This window comes from Mastomys coucha, unplaced genomic scaffold (genome assembly GCF_008632895.1).
Source record: "Mastomys coucha isolate ucsf_1 unplaced genomic scaffold, UCSF_Mcou_1 pScaffold6, whole genome shotgun sequence".
NCBI classification, from domain to species: Eukaryota; Metazoa; Chordata; class Mammalia; order Rodentia; family Muridae; genus Mastomys; species Mastomys coucha.
In genome coordinates, this window is record NW_022196912.1 from 118,558,962 (window position 1) to 118,576,916 (window position 17,955).

The 17,955-nt window shown below is 48.4% G+C and overlaps 1 protein-coding gene across 8 annotated transcripts in view; it reads right to left on the reverse strand.

Moving 5' to 3' along the window:
* Nucleotides 1–17,955, reverse strand: part of Clmn (calmin) — a 94,874-nt gene that overhangs the window by 24,762 nt on the left and 52,157 nt on the right. For 7 of the 8 annotated variants that reach the window (XR_004114122.1, XR_004114121.1, XM_031355544.1 and 4 more), the window contains 2 exons: nucleotides 6,983–7,044; nucleotides 2,868–2,963 (listed from right to left, as the gene is read on the reverse strand). Coding sequence is in view for 6 of the 8 variants with exons in the window: in XM_031355544.1 (XP_031211404.1) it covers nucleotides 2,868–2,963; nucleotides 6,983–7,044 (158 nt within the window). In the remaining 2 variants the exon portion in view is untranslated. Of the gene's footprint in view, nucleotides 1–2,867; nucleotides 2,964–6,982; nucleotides 7,045–8,212; nucleotides 8,306–17,955 lie in introns of all 8 variants that reach the window. The other variant, XM_031355545.1, reaches the window with a different exon arrangement.

Consider the following 17,955-nt stretch of genomic DNA (forward strand, 5'->3'; position numbering starts at 1 on the left):
GGGGGGTCTTCCCCTTCTCCTCAGAGAAGGGGGAGGAGACAATGGGAGAGGGAGGGATTTGCAAGGATGGTACTGGGAGAAGAGAAGTATGTGTGTGTGGGGGGGTGTCTGTGGCCAGGGTGTAAAGTGAATAAGTGAATGAATGAATGAATGAATGGATGGATGGATGAATGAAAGAGAAAAGACCCATAATGGAGGCATCCAAATGTCATTGTGATGCTAGGATCCTGAGAGTTGGCTTTCTGGAGCTGGTAAATGGGGAATCTTGACATGGGACCAATGTGTCTAGTTTTCTCTCCAACCAGCTCCTGGCTTGTTAACCCCCATCCCCGCCCTCCCCGAACCCACATGGTCTCATAGCACAAGTTTTGCTTAGGGAATCCAGTTTGCAGTCCCATCCCCACTCAGCTCAGCTTCCCCAATAGCTGCGGATGTGACTGGGTTTTCAGATGGGACTTTAGGGATAACACCCCCAAACCAGCTGCAGGCTGCATCTCAATTCCCGACTGACAGGGTACCACAGTGAGCTCATCTCCTCCCACACAGGCCAATTCCACCGGGAAAGACCTGCTGCACTCTCCTAGTTTGCCGTGGAGGAAAACCATTCTTTGCTGAGCTGCAGGGTCAAAGGCGAAGGCTATGGAAGCTGTGGCTACATGCCCTGGCTTCAAAGTGGGAGCCCGTCTACAGAGAACACGAACAAGGGACTGGGATATGCTTCCTTACAAAGCCTTTGGGGATCCCTGAAGCTTGCTCACTGAGACCTGCTGGGAATGCCCTGCGCAGCTCTGCTCAGCTTTCTCCCTTGAGTGACCTCATGGGCATCTTCTACTTCGTGGGAGGGAAAGCCCAGGTGAGAAGGGTGTGGCAGGTCTCAGCCACAGTGATCTGAGAAGTCATGGGTTTTATTTGTTTTGCTTTTTGAGCGAAGGTTTCTCTGTGTAGCCCTGGCTGTCCTGAAACTTGCTCTGTAGACCGGCCTGGCCTTGAACTCAGAAATCCATCTCCCTCTGCCTCTTGAGTGCTGGGATTAAAGGCTTGTGCCATCAGGCCGGGTGGGAAGTAGAGCTTTTAAAGCCACATCCAGAGCAGACTACCGTCTGTCTCTTGACCATAGGCATTAAGGGACCACCAAATGGCCAACTCAAACACTCAACCCTAGAGCCAGTTTCTCAATGTAAACATCTAGCATTTAAATAAAAGATTTTATTTTTACTTAAGTGTGTGCACATGGGTACCAGCAGAAGTGGAGGCCCAAAGAGTGCGTTGGACCCTCTGGGGCTGTAGTTACAGATGGTCATAAGCTACTTGATGCTGTGGATGCTGTGAATCAAACTCTGTAAGAGCCACAGTCACTCTTAACCACTGAGCCATTTCTCTAGCCCCTCTGACTGGCATCTTGGACTGGATTGATTTGCCACCTGGGGTGGGGGGCATCTGAAAGTGCCTGGGGACATTTGTGTTTGCTATACCAACAGGTGCTCCCAGCCTTAAGAGGTTATTTACTCTTATCCAGCAGCCAAAGGAAGGCTTTCCCTAATTCTCAGTTGTCACTCTGGTTAGCACAATGCTGAGCCAGCTAACTTGAATGGTCCAGGTTCAGGTCTTAGGTGTCACAGGCTCACTGAAATCACTGGCTAATCATTTACTAATTTACCTACTAAAATACATTTGCTTTAAAAAAAAAAAACAACAACAACAAACTGAAACAGATATAGGCCAGCAAGATGGTTCAGTAGCTAATATGTGCTAGTCACACAAGCCTCATGACCTGAGCTTGATCCCAGGAGCCCAATGGAAGAAGAAGGAGAGAACTAACTTCCCAGGGTGTCCTCTGACCTCTCTGTGTATACCCCATTATATGAGTAAGAAAAACAGATATCACTCAGCTACCATCGTTCATAGCATTCATTTTCTTTAAGAGTCACATATTTTTATTTTATGGGCATGAGTTCATGTGTATACGTACCATGTGCATGCAGTACCCACAAAGGCCAATAAGAGGATGCCAGAAGAGAGGGCATCAGATCCTTTGGAGCTGGAGTTATGAATGGTTGTGAACTGCCATGTGGTGCTGAGAATTGAACCTGGGTCCTCTGCAAGAGCAGCCAGTGTCTTTAATGTCACCATTTTCAATTTATTTATATATACACACATGTGTCTGCCACACGTGTGCAGGAATCCTTAGAGGGCAGAAAAAGTACTGGATCCTCCAAAGCTGCAGTTACAGGCCACTGTGAGACACTGGGTGCTGGGCAGAGATCTCAGGTCCTCTGGGAGAGTAGGAAGTACTCTTAGCTGCGGAGCCATCTCTCCTGACCCCACTTTATGTGAAAAAGGAATGTCATCCCCCAGCATTTCCCAATACCCATCAAGTGGCCCTGTCTGGATATGTGCATGCATTTACATCCCGTGTCATGGTTGCATCTGGGACGCTCCCCCAAGGCCCACACACTAAAGGCTCTGTGTGCCATTGGCCTAGACACACCAGGCTATGCGGCTACTGCCTGCTGATGGAACCTTTCGGAGGTGGGGCCTGGCGGGAGGAAGTTAGATCTTTGGAGTTGTGTCCTTGAGGATAATATTGGGATCCCTGGCCCCTTTCTCTTTGCTGTCATGAGATGAGAAGTTTCCCTGTTACACATTCTTGTGTCTTTTCTCAGGCCCAAAGCTACAAACACCTCTGGAGCCATGAGCCTAAGTCCTAAACCAGAGTCTAAGTCTCTTCTTCCTTAAAGTTTTGTTTTGTTTGTTTTTTCAACCTGTGGCATTTAGTCACAGTGAAAGAATTTGATGCCCAAATTCGAAGAACGGAACCTTGGCGTCCTTCTGTTTGTAATGCCCCCAACCCTGCTGTAACAACATACCAGATTTCGCCCAGAGAGGACTTCTAACAAAGCCATTAGGACTTTGCCATCTTGAATATCAACAAACAGGTCCGTAACTTCTAGAGGTGGGTCACACTGTGGGACAGGAGGAAAAGAAGCCAATTAATGACCTGGGAGATCTACACAGTTCTTACTCAAGAGTGAAATTTGTAGTCGAAGGGTCAACAGGCTGGCGGCTTGGCAGGAGAGCTATATGAGAGATTCAGCAATAAGGAGCTGATTAATTGGCTTTGGTAGCCCACCTAACATGAGATCTCAGACTGCAAGACTAGATCACATTCAGGTTTCTGTTTGAGAGGGGAAAGAAATGGCATGCCATTATAGGCTTTGAAAGCATGAAAAACTCTGGGTCCAAGGGTGATGATGGCTCAGTTGATAAAGCTTTTGCTGCACAAGCATGAGGACCTAGGTTCAATCCCTTGGTGCCCACATAAAAAGTTGGACATGGTGGTACACGCTTATGATCCCAGTGGAGGGTGGTGGAGACCAGAGGATCCCCGAAGCCTGCAGGCCAGCTAGCCTTGCTGAATCAGTAAGTCCTAGTCTCGAGAAACTGTGTCCAAAAAACAAGGTGGGGGCTCCTGAGAAACAACCCTGGAGGCTGACCTCTGGCCTACACCTGCACCTATCTTCTACACACACACACACACACACACACACACACACACACACACACACATACACACACATCAAAAAATCCAGCAATAAAGCATATTCTAAGTCTGTTAGACTCACGGGAAAGGATCCAGTGGAAGCCCTCACTTCAGATTTGGAGAAACTGAGGCTCAAAGAGGCTGGGTGACTATCACATGGCTAGTTGGTAAAATCCTGTTTCCTACATCTGGCCTTCAATGGTTGGACTGAATGCATCAGAGAATCATGCAGCAGGAACCAGAGGCCTGCATTCGTGAGCTCCTGCAGCCTTGATCTGAATTCCCCCTTACTTTTGTCCAGGTTAGAGGAGTGACTGGGTGCTTCCTATACCCCAGGGACAATGGGAAAGAGGATGCAGAGGCAGCTCTCCCCAGCACACACACAACGTTAGCTCAGTCAGCATTCTCCTCTGGGAAAGCCCCTTCCTTCCCTGGCCCCTTGGTGGGTCTATGTTCTACTGTTTATTAACACTAGAACATTAGCATTTCCTCACCCTTTATATGAGTCCCAATCCCCTGCCAGGGTTAGTTAAAATACAGGATGAGGCTACAGGTGTACAAAAAGGGCATTGCCCTGAGGGCGCCAGTGAGTTTGAGCCAAAAAGCAAGATATTTTCTTTGCAAACCTTGCAGCCTTGGGCACATTCCAGGCCTGGCAGACTGCTTCCTTTTAAGAGACCCCAGCACCCCTGATGAATGGGCTAACAAAATTTCCAGTTACCCGCCTGACAGAGGTAGAGTCTGGCTTGGGATTTAAACCCAAAGGCTAATTTCCATCGGCTGTTTCTGGAAGGGCCTCTGCAGCGGCATCAAACACGACCTTGGCTAGAGTCCACAGCTGGGTGGCAGGGGGTAAGAACCCACTCCAGCCCAAACACTCCCTGGACCCACATTCCCCAGGCTTCAGGAATCTGCTATGGCCGGAACCACAGCACCCCCTCACCTCCCCAAGAGCTTTCTGCATGATTGAACGCCTTCTGTAAATTAAAGGATTTTTTTTTTTTCCAGAAGCCAGAGACTCAGTAAATATTCCTGACAGCCTTCAAATTATAGTTAAGCCCAATTCACCAAGGACTTCCTGGGTTTCCTTGGCTTAAAGGCTGTTTTGTAAAGTCTCGGGGCTGGAAACGGGGCTGTTAATTTCTCTCTGCTAACGAGAGAGCCACATCACTCTCAGGTGCTGTCTGATTTATCTTCAGAATGGGTGCGACCTGCTACCTACCTGCCTCCCAAAAAAGGGACAAGGGCAAGCCCGGCCGAGGAGAATGTCTTTGACATGGTGTGCTCTTGTTCACAGGGGTTCCCACTGAGTGGTTGGTGAGTGAGGGGCACTAGTTGTTACACCACTCTCTGCTCTTTTCAGTATTTATTTATTTTTACTATAAAAAGAAAGAAAGACCTTCTGGATCTACCCCGCAGCCCCTGCTAGGAATTCTCAGCCAGGCTGACATGCATCGGGCATTAATTTAGGGGCTCATCAAGCTCAGGTTTGGAGACTGGTTTCCCCTTTTGTCATCTCCACCCCTCCCACCACCCCCACCACCCTGTAATGTTTCGCTTTGTGAGTCAAAACAACCCGCAAAAGATTTATCATGCTTCAAGTGTAAGCCCTTGTCACTTTCCATCTTGTCTCCAAGATGCTCTTGGGTGATGTGGCAGTGCCACGCCATCCATTCTGAAGGAGGGACAGGAGCTCAGGAAGGATGGGAGCTTGGAACACAGTCAAGCATTAAAGTGAGCCACTTCAGCCAGGAGCCCCGCTTTTTCTTCAATGCTTTCTGACTTAGGACAATTAGATTCCCAGGGCTCGCAGCTCCAGGTAATGTGCAAGGGAGCTCGAGTTTCTGCTGGCTCCCCCTTCTTTACCTGCTCCCCCCTTCTCTCCTCTCCTCCTCAGCTCTGTCTTCTGTCTAGGGTTGCCTAGGAGCTAAGTGTGCAGGAGCAGCAGCTTGCAGACACAATGTTACTCAAAGTGGCATGGTCAAAGAACATGAGAAATAAAGGGAGAGAGAGTTGGGGTTGGAGAGATGATGACTTGGGTTAAGAGCACTGGCTATTCTTCCAAAGGACCTGGGTTCAATTCCCAGCACCCCCACGGCAGCTCACACCTGTCTGTAACTCTAGTTTGGAGTCTTCTGACGCCCTCAAACAGACATGCACGCAGACAAAACACCAATGTACACAAAATAAAAATAAAGAGGCTGGCGAGATGGCTCAGCGGGTAAGAGCACTGACTGCTCTTCCGAAGGTCCTGAGTTCAATTCCCAGCAACCACACAGTGGCTCACAACCATCCATAGTGAGATCTGACGCCTTCTTCTGGTGCGTCTGAAGACAGCTACAGTGAATTATGCCAGGGCTGGAGCAAGTGGGGCTGGATCGAGATGGCTCACAGCCATCTGTACAGCTACAGTGTACTCATACACATAAAACAAATCTTTAAAATAAATAAATGAATAAAAATAAAAATGTATTAGAATGGGAAAGAGAAGAGCCACAGCAAAGCTGTATAAGAGCTCACAAAGGCCTTGGGCACCCCATCCTTATGTCAACAGTCTACTTTGGGATATGAGAAGATCCCAGGGAAACTTACAGTGTCCAGGCATGAAGTAGGCTGCCTGATGGCACTTCAACAACAATGTTAAAGTGACTTGGCTAGCCTTGCCTAAGTCAGTTCAAATGGCTATGAATGGCTACTAACAGCTCCAGAGTGGGCAGCTGGACAGTGTCTGAGCCGGAGGTGACTGAGGGCGTCTGTCCACGGAAACACTGCAGTGGTTCATGGAATGCCTTCTGCTGCTCACTCGTGGATTCCCCTGCCCAGTTCTGCCGGTAATCACAGAACAGCTGTGTCTGCTCTCCGTGCTCCCCATACAAAGAATGGACAGCTGTGAGTCTTTATGACATCCATAAAGACTCAAAGGCTCAGAGCCACGGGGCACAAAGGCCTTGCCATAGAAGCATGGGGACCAAGAGTCCCAACAGCCAGAACCCAGATGTGGTAGAGTGCATCTGTAATTCCCAGTGCCCCGAAGCTGAGATGGGAGGTGCCTCATAAAGCAAATCCACAGAGGCTCATGGGATGGCTAGTCTGGTGTGTAGGACAGTGAACAACAGACCCTGTCTCTCAAGGTGGAAGGTGAGGGTTGACACCAAGGTTATCTTCTGAGGGGCTCACTTCTATATGTTTACATGCATGGACACTTACACACATGAACATTTACACACATGAACACTTACACACATGAGCACAGACATGTCCACACATATATATACACAGTATATACTACAGAAAGTCACACATACACACACAGAGAAACAGAGAGGGAGAGACACAGAGAGAGAGTCATGTCTCCTCCCTGCCACCATACAGGAACCATCCATGTAGCTGCATGTGAATATAGGTAACTGTATCACTCACCAGCCCCCAGACCCCACTTGCCTTTTCGAGGTGTAGGTTTATCCATCGTGTGAAAGTCCTCTTCTGCACATTTTCCCTCTCCACTGTAAACAAAGAAATGCCATTAACCAGGGCACGGAAGAAACATGGGCAAAATCCCGCCCTCCCTTCCCAGGGAAATTCCATGTAGACAGATGGCAGACTGAGCCCCACAGGGCCTCCAGCGGGAGCGAGCAGAACTCCTCTCACAAGGGGCTTATGTAGCACTGGATCCCACTTTTCTAGCTCAAGCCTGGGGTTCTAAGCACCACATGAATACAGAGTGATCATGAATGTTCGATCACCTGGCTGTAAGTACAACGGTCACACAAGGCAGTGGATCTCACGGCTGCCTAAGGTAGAGAGAGAGGTACAGGGCCGTGGGATGGTGAGATGGTTCTGTGGATAAAGCTCTTGCCACACCAGCGTGAGGACCAGAATTAGGATACCTAGAATCCAGCTAAAGCCAGACTCAGTAGAGCGCATCAGTAATCCAGCATTCCTTCAGAGAGACAGGACAGGAGGGATGAAGCCAATGGTTAGGAACTGGGAGGAGCTTTGGGACATGCTGGGTGTTGGAGAAATAATCTCCCAGTCTTAGGGTCAGACTTCCGGTAGAGGAAGACAGCTGACCACCTCTGGCTTCCACATGTGCACACCTAGGTATACACCTGGATGGGTACATACCTACACACCCACACCCACACACACACCCACACACACACACTTTACAGATGAATGAACTGGGAGCTAAATGCCCCATGCTTTCTTCCCCTCCCTCCTAAGCACTGTGGTCTTAGGAGGCCCATCAAAGACTAGATGGTGCTCCTCTGAGAGGGAACGTACCAGAATCTCTATCTTGAGGCATGGTGGCCTATGGTGGCTGCCACCTCTGTGTCCAGCCACCATGGCTCTCAGGAAACTTCCCTGAGGTACTGAGCCAGGCGTCGTCTAAGTTATTCCCAGGTCACTAAGTTCTGGGTTTCAGCACAGTAGGAGAGCATGGTGTAGATGCCAACAAACATTTCATTCATTGTCCTTAGCAAGAAGAAAATGAGAGCCAATTTGTCTGCTGCTGGAGAAAAAAGGCTTGCTTTTCCGTAACGACTCCAGTGCTTTTCTGGCTCCTGGCCACGCTATTAGGCAGATAGTAGCCCCTATAAATCAGATTTTAATATTGTGCCTTTCGTGCTTTTTAATTGAAGAGCCAGCAAACAGTAATTATGCCTGTACCTGCTGTCCCCTCTCATTTGTCTCCTTTCCTAAAGAAGGTCACTGACAAGCAGGCATGAGATTGAAAGATGTAATCCCAGCAGGCTGTGCTTCCTGGAGAGGGAGAGGAAACATTGACCAAAAAGTTAGGACCAGGAGACACTTGCTGAGACGGCTGAGTCCCAGGGACTACTGAATGCGTGCAGTGTCCTATCTCAAGCACCATCTGAGAGCTTTCCACCTCTGGACACAGATCTACCGTGTTCTCTTTGGTGGCCAAGAGTTTTCCAGGGTACTTACTTATCCCCTGCTCAGTGGACATTGTGACTACTTCTAATCTGCCACCATTAGGAGTGACAGACCAATGAGCAGCCTTGCACCAGCACCCCAGCACACAGCCTTGTGCACAAGCCTGGGAAGGCATTTCTCATCCTTGACAGCTCAAAGTGGGGCTGCTGGGTCTTAGTGGTAGGCACATTTAAAATTTTAATAGCCACTTCCAAACTGCCCTCCCCAAAGGCTGCCAAGTTTATACTTTCACCCCCACCTGTCTTTAAACAAGTTTATGGGGATTGTAAAGTATTTACACACACACACACACACACACACACACACACACACACACACACACACGCACATGCACGCACGCACTCAAACACCCAGGCTTGCTTCCCGAGCTGGCCTCAGAGAGAGCAAAGTAAAGTATAGTCCCTGGAATAGAAAAGCATTTAGTAAGGAGGCAGAGAGGGAACTCACAGCTTAACTGCATGTAGATGTGGGTGTACAGTGTCTGTTGGTCTACATGTGCCCTACCCATCTACCCATCCACCCAGCAATCCACAACCACACACCGCCCTCAACTCATCTATCCACCCAATCAGTCATGTATCTCCGATCATGGACTTTACCATTCCTCCATCTGTCTATCCATCTACCACCTATCTGTCCAATATGGCATCCACCTACCCATCTATCTATTCTTCCATCCATCCACCCATCTATCCATCCACCCACCCACCCACCCACCCACCCACCCATCCACCCATCCACCCATCCATCCATCCATCCATCCACCCATCCATCCATCTACCCACCCACCCATCCATCCACACTCCTTGTTGATATTTATACAAAGATTCCTAGACACTGGAGCAATGCCAGGCTCTCTGGGCAAAGCCAGCAATGAAGAACTAAGCATTCACAGAACCTGCGCTCTAAGAATTCACAGACAAGTAGGAAGGAGAGACAAAGCTACCATGAGGTACAAATGAAAGGAATTATGGGTTAAAAGTGCCCAGGATGACAGAGATAGGGACAGAGGACTTTGTATTCCATAGCGTACTCTTCTAGGGTTCTACAGGAGAAGTGGGACATAGGGGACTCCTGACAGCAAAGGTTGCGTATTCAAACCCTGCTCTGATTCAGAACCAACCCTGGGGTTGCTTTTCTTCTGTTCCCACTAATACCTATGGGTAAACCTAAGCATAAATCATCTTCCACAGGAGGCATATGGTGATGGCTAGCAGGGGATGGACAGACATGATCCCAGATATCAGACAAGTTCCAAACTGAAATAGGTACGAAGAGCATACTTTCAGTGCTTAAAACCAGGACACATCTCTTAATGCACAGAAGAGGCTGAGGGGACCTCAGCCCGCCCAGCACAACTGCTTCATGTCACCCTACAACCTTCAGCAAGCTCACCCAGCCTGTCCCTGACATTTGCTGTCTCCAGGCCAGGTTCCCTGGCCCCAGGCTTACACAGCATACCCTGAACTCAGGGATTTTGTCTAGTGTCTCGACACAGGCCCGTTGCCCTTGCATGGCTGTCTCCATTTCCAAATGTGCCCCCCCTTCCTGCAGGCATTCCTACTTCTGGCCTGCCAAGACTCCATAAACTTTATATAGTTTCCATAAATCGAACGGCCCCTTTCTTCCTCTCACGTTGTAAAGGCGTAGGAAACAGTTTCCCTGGCGAGGTCTGGCCAGCTCACGGAGTGGCTGAGGGGCCCCGTGCGGGCAGCAATGAAGTAATAACAGCACTGTAAAATTGCCATCCCAGCTCTGCCTGGCCGGGGGGTGAGGGGGAGGAGAACACCAGGCCCCAAAGATTGGGCAAAGGAGGGGCAGGAGGCAGGAGACAGGGGAGGCCCTGCTGTCCAGCTCAAGGCCACATGCCCAAATTCCCAGGTGCAATTCTGCCTCTGGCTTTGAAAAAAAAAAAAAAGATTATCTGGAAATGGAAAGTGGGCCATTTCCCTCATCCTCAGGCCCCTAGGGGTAGGCAGGCTTATGAGCTGGAAACCTCAGAGAGGGGGGCACATTCTGGGACTTAAAACAGATTCCTTCAGATAAAAGCGTAGTCCTCACCCCTAACCAAGGGACCATCTCTTACAGAAAATCACAACCAATCAAATGCAGAGCTGTGGAGCCTAGTCCGGATGGTTCATCTCCAAAACATGAACCTGCACCTGAGGATCAGGGCTCACTGCGGAAGAGAGGCCAGGAAGGTTGTTGGAGCCCAGGATTGGGGAGAGTGTGGCATTTGCTGTTACACTGTATCTCCTGGGAATGTGAGAAGTTGCACCCATCAAGTCTTGAGTCTCACCCCAGCATGTGGGTGCAGGGGGAGGAGATAAGAGGAGCCCAGAAGGCCTCAACCCTACACAAAGAACTACAGACACCCAAGGAAAGCCCAGTGGGGGAGAAATCGTCTTCCCCAGGAAAGAGCACAGCAATTGGTTGTCCAGTGCTAAATCGTCAACTCTGAAAATACACTTATGAGTAACACTGTATAAATGAGGAAAGTTGTCTTAGATATTTAGGAACATCTCTCTCTCTCTCTCTCTCTCTCTCTCTCTCTCTCTCTCTGTGTGTGTGTGTGTGTGTGTATAACATATATGTATGCAACAACAATGAGAAAAAAAGGCTATGAATTTGAAAGAAAGGAAGCAGGGTATATGAGAGGGCTTGGAGGGAGGAAAGGGAAGGGAAAATGATATAATTATATTAATCTCAAAAATAAAAGAAATGATTAAAATAAAGAGATTCCATCAAACTTGTATTCTTCTGTCTCTACAGTCATATTTCTCCAAATTTTACTTCAAATATAGGATTTTCTCTGTAATACTTCTGTTCTTTCCAGCCCAGGGGGGAAATAAAATGGCTTTGGTACTTATTTAAAAAAATTATGGGCTGGCAAGATGGCTCAGTGGGTAAAGAGCACTGATTGCTCTTCCAAAGGTCATGAGTTCAAATCCCAGGAATCACATGGTGGCTCACAACCACCCATAATGAGATCTGATGCCCTTTTATGGTGCGTCTGAAGTCAGCTACAGTGTTCTTATATACAATAATAAATAAATCTTTGGGCCGGAGCAAGCAGGGACTAGTGAGTAGAGCTGACTGGAGTGAGTGGGGCCAACTGGAGTGATGGGAGCAAGCAGCTGACTGGAACAAGTGGGGTTGACCAGAGTGAGCGGGGTTGATCAGAGGAAGCAGAAGTCCTAAAAATCCAATTCCCAGCAACTACATGATAGCTCACAGTTATCTATACAGCTACAGTGTACTCACATTCATAAAATAAATAAATCTTAAAAAAATTATATGATAGAAATTATACCATCACTATAAAATGTAAAAAGTAGAGAGAAAATTAAAATCTCTTTAAACTTCATTATGCCCAGAGAAGACATACATAGAAGCATGCCATGTGCACACACAGACAGCATGGAAAAAAAGGGGGGGGGGCTGGTGAGATGGCTCAGCAGATAAGAGCACTGACTGTTCTTCTGAAGGTCCTGAGTTCAAATCCCAGCAACCACTTGTGGCTCACAACCATCTGTAATGAGATCTAACACCCTCTTCTGGTGTGTCTCAAGACAGCAACAGTGTACTTATTTATAATAATAAATAAATCTTTAATAAAAAAAAAGATCCTCACTTCTGAGCTCCATTCAAAACTTTTTTTAAAAGATCATTTTTTTTAAGTGTGTACTACATGTGTAAGTGCTTGAGTAGCTCAGAAGAGGGCATCAGATCCCCTGGAGCCGGAGCTGGCACCTGACTTGGGTATCGGAAACCAAATTATGGTTCTCTGTAAGAGCAGAGAGCGCTCATAACCGCTGGGCCATTTCTCTAGCCAAAGGCTTTTTCCTTTTGAGATAGGGTTATGACAGATCCCCAATTGGCTTTGACCTCCTTATGTAGCCCAGGATAACCTTGAATAGAGGAAATGGGCATTCATTCACTGCCTCACCTGACATCTGTGATGCTAGAGATGTAACCCAGGGTTTCATGCATGCTTGGCAAGCAGTCTTCCAACTGAGTTTCACCCCCTAGACCCTGTTGAAGACCTTCAGGCTTATGCTTTGAGGCAGAGGCCTGGGAACCTGCACCTCACCTGCTTAGTGGTTGGGAAAGACCCTACGTCCTGGAAAAAGAGATAGCCACAGGTGATCTCTTGGTCTTCCGGTGATACAGAGAATGCTAATAGGTATGCTAGGCTAGTGGGGAAGTCCTAGATGTTTAGAGCTCCTGAGGTAGTGGTTCTCCACCTTCCTAATGCTGTGACCCATCAATATAGTTCCTCGTGTTGTGGCAACCCCAACCATAAAATTATTTTTGTTGCTATTTCATAACTATAATTTTTGCTGTTATGATTCATCATGAAAATATTTTTGGAGAGGGAGGTTTGTCAAGAGGGTCGTGACCCACAGATTGAGAACCACTGTCCGGCAGCCATCCATGGCTCCTCGGACCCATAACCATAAACTCAGGCTTATTATCATTTAAGCCCATTCAATAAGAGTAGCCCGCAGAGAGCGGCTTGGCAGCACCAGGCGAGAGTCACTTTCTCTTTCACCCCTGAGCTCTCCTGATAATGACCTCAGACGTCTTTACTGCTGAATTCCTATGTTTCAGAGGAGTCTGAGCCTCTGAGAGGTTTCTGGACTGGGGTGGGGGTGGAGGCTATGGATCTAAAAATTTGTGGGGAGGCAAGCTTTGAGGCCAGAGGCACTGCTGGACAGAAGGGAGGAGACAGAGGGCACTAGCTATAATGTCCCTGCTTCACTCCATGTCCTGAGCGACCTAAATGGAGGTAGCTGAGGGAACTGAACCAAGCTGGCACAGGACAGAGTCCAGAGGGGAGACCTGTAGTGCCACTCGGAAGACACGGACCAGCTTTCCCACTGTCACAGAGGCTGCTACAGAGGGTCAGAGGTGGGATTGTGGAGCCTGCCGGGTCACTAGTATTAGGGGAAAATCTGGCCAGGAACTATGCAGGTCACAGAGAAGGACTGGGAGGCTCAAGTAGCCAATGTGCCATGGCCACTGAGTGGAGCTGCAGGCTTCGAACTCAGTCCACCGTGGCTCCAGGCTGATGCTCACCTCTGCCCATCATTTCTGGAAGTTCTGGTACACACTCACAAGACCGACAGAGCATCAGCTCCTCATCAAACTAGGTCTTAGTGTCCCAGCTCTCCTCTCTGATGGTGTCCCTCAGCCACGCCCATGGCCAGAAACATCTGATGAGGTTTAGAATCCTTCGGGTGTGGCTCTCAGTCACTGTGATCAACCAAGGCGACTACTCCCGGAACACACGCCAATGGCTGGAGGTAATTTTGATTCGAACAACTGAGGGCAGGCTGCAGGTCTCTCATGACTAAGAGCTGCTCAGGCATCCCATGATGCCCAGGACAACCTCTCAACATAGACTTGCAGGGTCCATAATGTCAGCAGTGCTGAGGGAGCAAGCCCTGGATGGGAAGTGTTCTGAGGTGACTGACCATCCCAGATCTGCTCCAGTGCAGCACAGATGAGTTTCAGTGAGTGTGGGAAGATTCTCCCTTCCAAGCGACCTTGGATTAAGTCAGATCTGCCCCATGGCCTCTGTTTCCCAGTCAGTGTAATAGGGCCATGAAATTTACTTCAGGAAGCAGGAAGCATCAAACGCATTAGTGCTGTGTCCTTACAACACCACGGAGGGCTTCACTCCATCCTGGCAATGAAGCCCCTTGCTACATAAGGGGGAGGGCTGCAAGCTGGTAACAGATGGAAAGCAGGATGGGCCAGTTAGGGCAAGACCTGAATGGAATCCCAGACTCTCGGATAAAGGTCCGGGTTCATAAGTGTTGCAAACACAACAGTGTTGCTGCTGTGGGCCACCTTGGACAATTAGAAGCTGTTGTCTATAGAGACAATGTTTCCTTCCTAGGGCTGCGGGGAAATGATACTGCCTACACATGTCAGGTGCACCAAAGACACTCAAGTAAATGGACTCATGGGTCCCCCAGCTGGCAGCATCAGGCTAAGACAGGAGCAGACCTTAAGATTGGCTTTCCTTTAGCCACCCTCATGAGCCCACGGTTATTTTTATAACATGAGTTGGCAGCCAGGAGGAGAGCGGCGGAGAGCTTGTGGGAGGGTGATTTGGAGGTCAAGACCTCTGCCACTCTTCAGCCAGTGTGGTGGGATGCTTCTGTGCCTGCTCCTGCACCCAGCCACTGTTTGCCACAAATTGCTTTATCCTGTACAGAAAACTGGTTCAGCACTAGGTAGAGGAGACTTTTCCTGTCAGAGACGATCACCAGGTTTTTGCTAATGCTCCCTGGACTAGAAATCTCTTACCTAAATGTACACATAGTCCGTTTTTCTGTTTCTGCATTCTTGGATTCAATCACATTTTAAAAATTGATATTTTTAAAATTTCATCCATCCTGAACACAAACAGGCTTCTTTTTCTTGTCTCCACAATACAGTAAAAGGACTAGACCCCACATATAGGGTGCTAAGCTCTACAAGCCAGCTAGAGCTGATCAAAAAACATGAGGATGCATTTGTCCTTAGGAACACTAGACCACCTTATACAAGGGACTTGAGCATCTAACTACTTTGGTACCCTTGGGGCTCATGGAACCAACCCCCTTAGATACTGATGCTCAACTGCATCTGAGTCCCTGGGATGCTCAGACTCTCTTGTCCTTAGGACTATTCCTGGGACACTTCAGACACACTTAGTCAATTACTTGGCTCAGATTTGCTTCCCTCTCTTGGGCCCCTTGTGCCTGGTTTACTGGGAATGACAATGTCACCCAATGGCAACTCCTGGTCATTGCAGCGCATGAACAACAGCCCCAAGCAGCTCCACCTCCTTTCCTGGACTCTGAGTGCTGACTCCTTGAGAGCCCATACCACTTGAAGAGGTCTGTACCTGCTCCAGATGGGACCCGGCCTTGCTCAGTGGTTTCCTCCTCTTCCTGTCTTTCAACACCTCCCAGAAACACAACCTCATTACAGGACCCCATGCTGGTTCACTTGAGAAATAAAACTCAGAAACAAATTAAATGGCAATTTCTTTTTAAACAGGAGAGAGGCCAGGCTTTGGGAATACCCGGCCGACGTCCTTCGGTTCTGACTCTTGCGGACTACTTCCCCCAATGGCTCTGGCAGTATTAAAGGCAGGCAGGCCTCTGTGTGGTTACTCACCAGTCATGATTTTGCATTTAATTTCCTTTGTTTTTTCCTCCATGAATATTTGCTTTGACCCAAGTCCCTTTTATCGAGACTGGTAATAAAATGTGAAACCCTCGTAGGGACCACAGGCCAAACGGCACAGAAATACTACAGAAAGGGGTGCAGGCAAGCCCCGGCAGGCAAGCTCACACATCCTCTCTCAGGATGCCCCGCTACTTTCTATCTTCTGTCCCTCTTGCATGCTGGGGACGGTGAATAACCTGCTCCAGTTGGTGCAAACCAGTGGTCTCCATAATACATGCCCCCTCAGACTCAAATAAAACTGCCAAGCTCATTCTAACTGGGGACTTAGATCCCGTTCTCTCTCAGGTCCCAGAGGCCACCAATTAACATACCATGTCCTGCCCTGCCTCGCCCCTGTTTCTCAGCTGCTCCAAAACACATAACCCAGGGCTCCAAAAAGCTAGTCCCAATTACACACCAAATTAAATTTTAAGCTATATATATATAGGACCAGTGCCTGTAGCTCAAATAAAAAACCCGCTCCAGTTTTCCCTGAGAGTGATTCTGTCTAAGCTCAGCATTAACCCTCAAACCACCTTGATTTATGGCCAGTGCCGCCAGCCAGCCATAAAACTGTAAGCAGACAAACAGAGATTTTACATTCGGCCAGATGGGCAGGCCTGGGCGACAGGCCTAGTGCAGGCAGACTACCCCAAAGTGTCCAGCTATGACCCAGGAAGGCATGTATCATACTGTACAGTCATTCAGAAAGTCACATAGGGAGCAGACGCTGGGAACTATACTCAACCGTAAATAATAAGACACAGATCCCATCCTCACAGGCTCTCTTTGCCAGGTTTAAAAAGAGAGATTGGCTGGGAGGATCAGCTCACTTATGTGAGTCTAGCACCCAGGATGCTAAGGCAGAAGGGAAGGTCATGGAGTGAGACGCTTTATCAAAAGAATGAGTGAAGAGGAGGAGGAGGAGGAGGAGCAGGAGCAGGAGCAGGAGGAGGAGGAGGAAGAAGAGAGAGAGAAAAGGGGATGAGAGAGAGGAGGGGGGAGGAATGGGAGGAGGGGGAGGAGGGAGGGGAGGAGGAGAGGAGGGAGGGGAGGAGGAGAGGAGAGAAGAGTATGGGATAGAAGGTGCAAAGAGGGAAAGAGGGAAGAGACAGAACGCTATGGTTTGGTTTTATTTGTATGTGTTGAAAGCTTGGTGCCAGCTGATGATGCCACTGAGGGAAGGTGGGCCCTTTAGGAGGAGGCAGAGCCTGCCCAGAGGAAACTGAGTCACTGAGGATGGGTTCTTGAGAAGAAAACTGGAACCTCAACCCTTTTCTCTTTCTTTCTGCTTCTGGCCACCTGGGTGGGTGGCTTTTCTCCATCATATGATCCTGCTATGAAATTCTGCCTCTCCATAGGTTCAAAGCAGCATGACGGAGCCACACCATAGGCCGTGACCTCTGACCTCCTGGCTTCACTTTTCAGATGGCTTTCTCAGGTATTTAGCCACAGCAACAGATTCCCCCTTCACATCCCATAAAGACTCATCTTTGGGCCTCTGACACCATGATCCACCAAAGGACTAAACTTGGTGAAACCACAAACTTAGGCAAATTTTTTTCAAGCCAATGTTTTCATAAAAATGAGAGACTTCTAGATCAGTGTGTTCCAAACTATATCCTGCAGAGTACTCACTAAAATGCCTCTTAGTAAGTTCAGGATATATGAAACATTCTTCCTTCAGGTGTACATTTATGACCAATATGTTTAAAGCTCTGGTAGACCCCACACAAAAAATTACGGGGCAGAGAAAATGGCTTAGCGGTAAAGTGCATACACACATGCATGAGGACCTGAGTTCAAATCCCCAGACCCTATGTACAGCCAGCCACGATGACATGTATCTGTAATCCTAGTGCTCCCACAGAGAGGAGATGAAAGGCAGAAAAGACTTCCCAAAAGTCTAAGGGCCTGCTAACCTGCCACAGGCAGCAAAGAACAGCAAAGGGAAACTCTGCCTCTAACAAGGCACTGAGAAAGCCCAGTGCCTGAAGCTGTCCTCTAACTGTCATACATGTGCTATGACATACATGCATGTCCTCACTCACACACACATACACATGTGTGTGCTCGAGCACACACACACATACTCACATACACACACTTACAAACATAGTCACATACATGTATACACATGTATGTGTGCACATTCAGTCACATACAAGCGCACACATACATGCACACAGCCACATACATGTACACACATACATGCACACACTCAC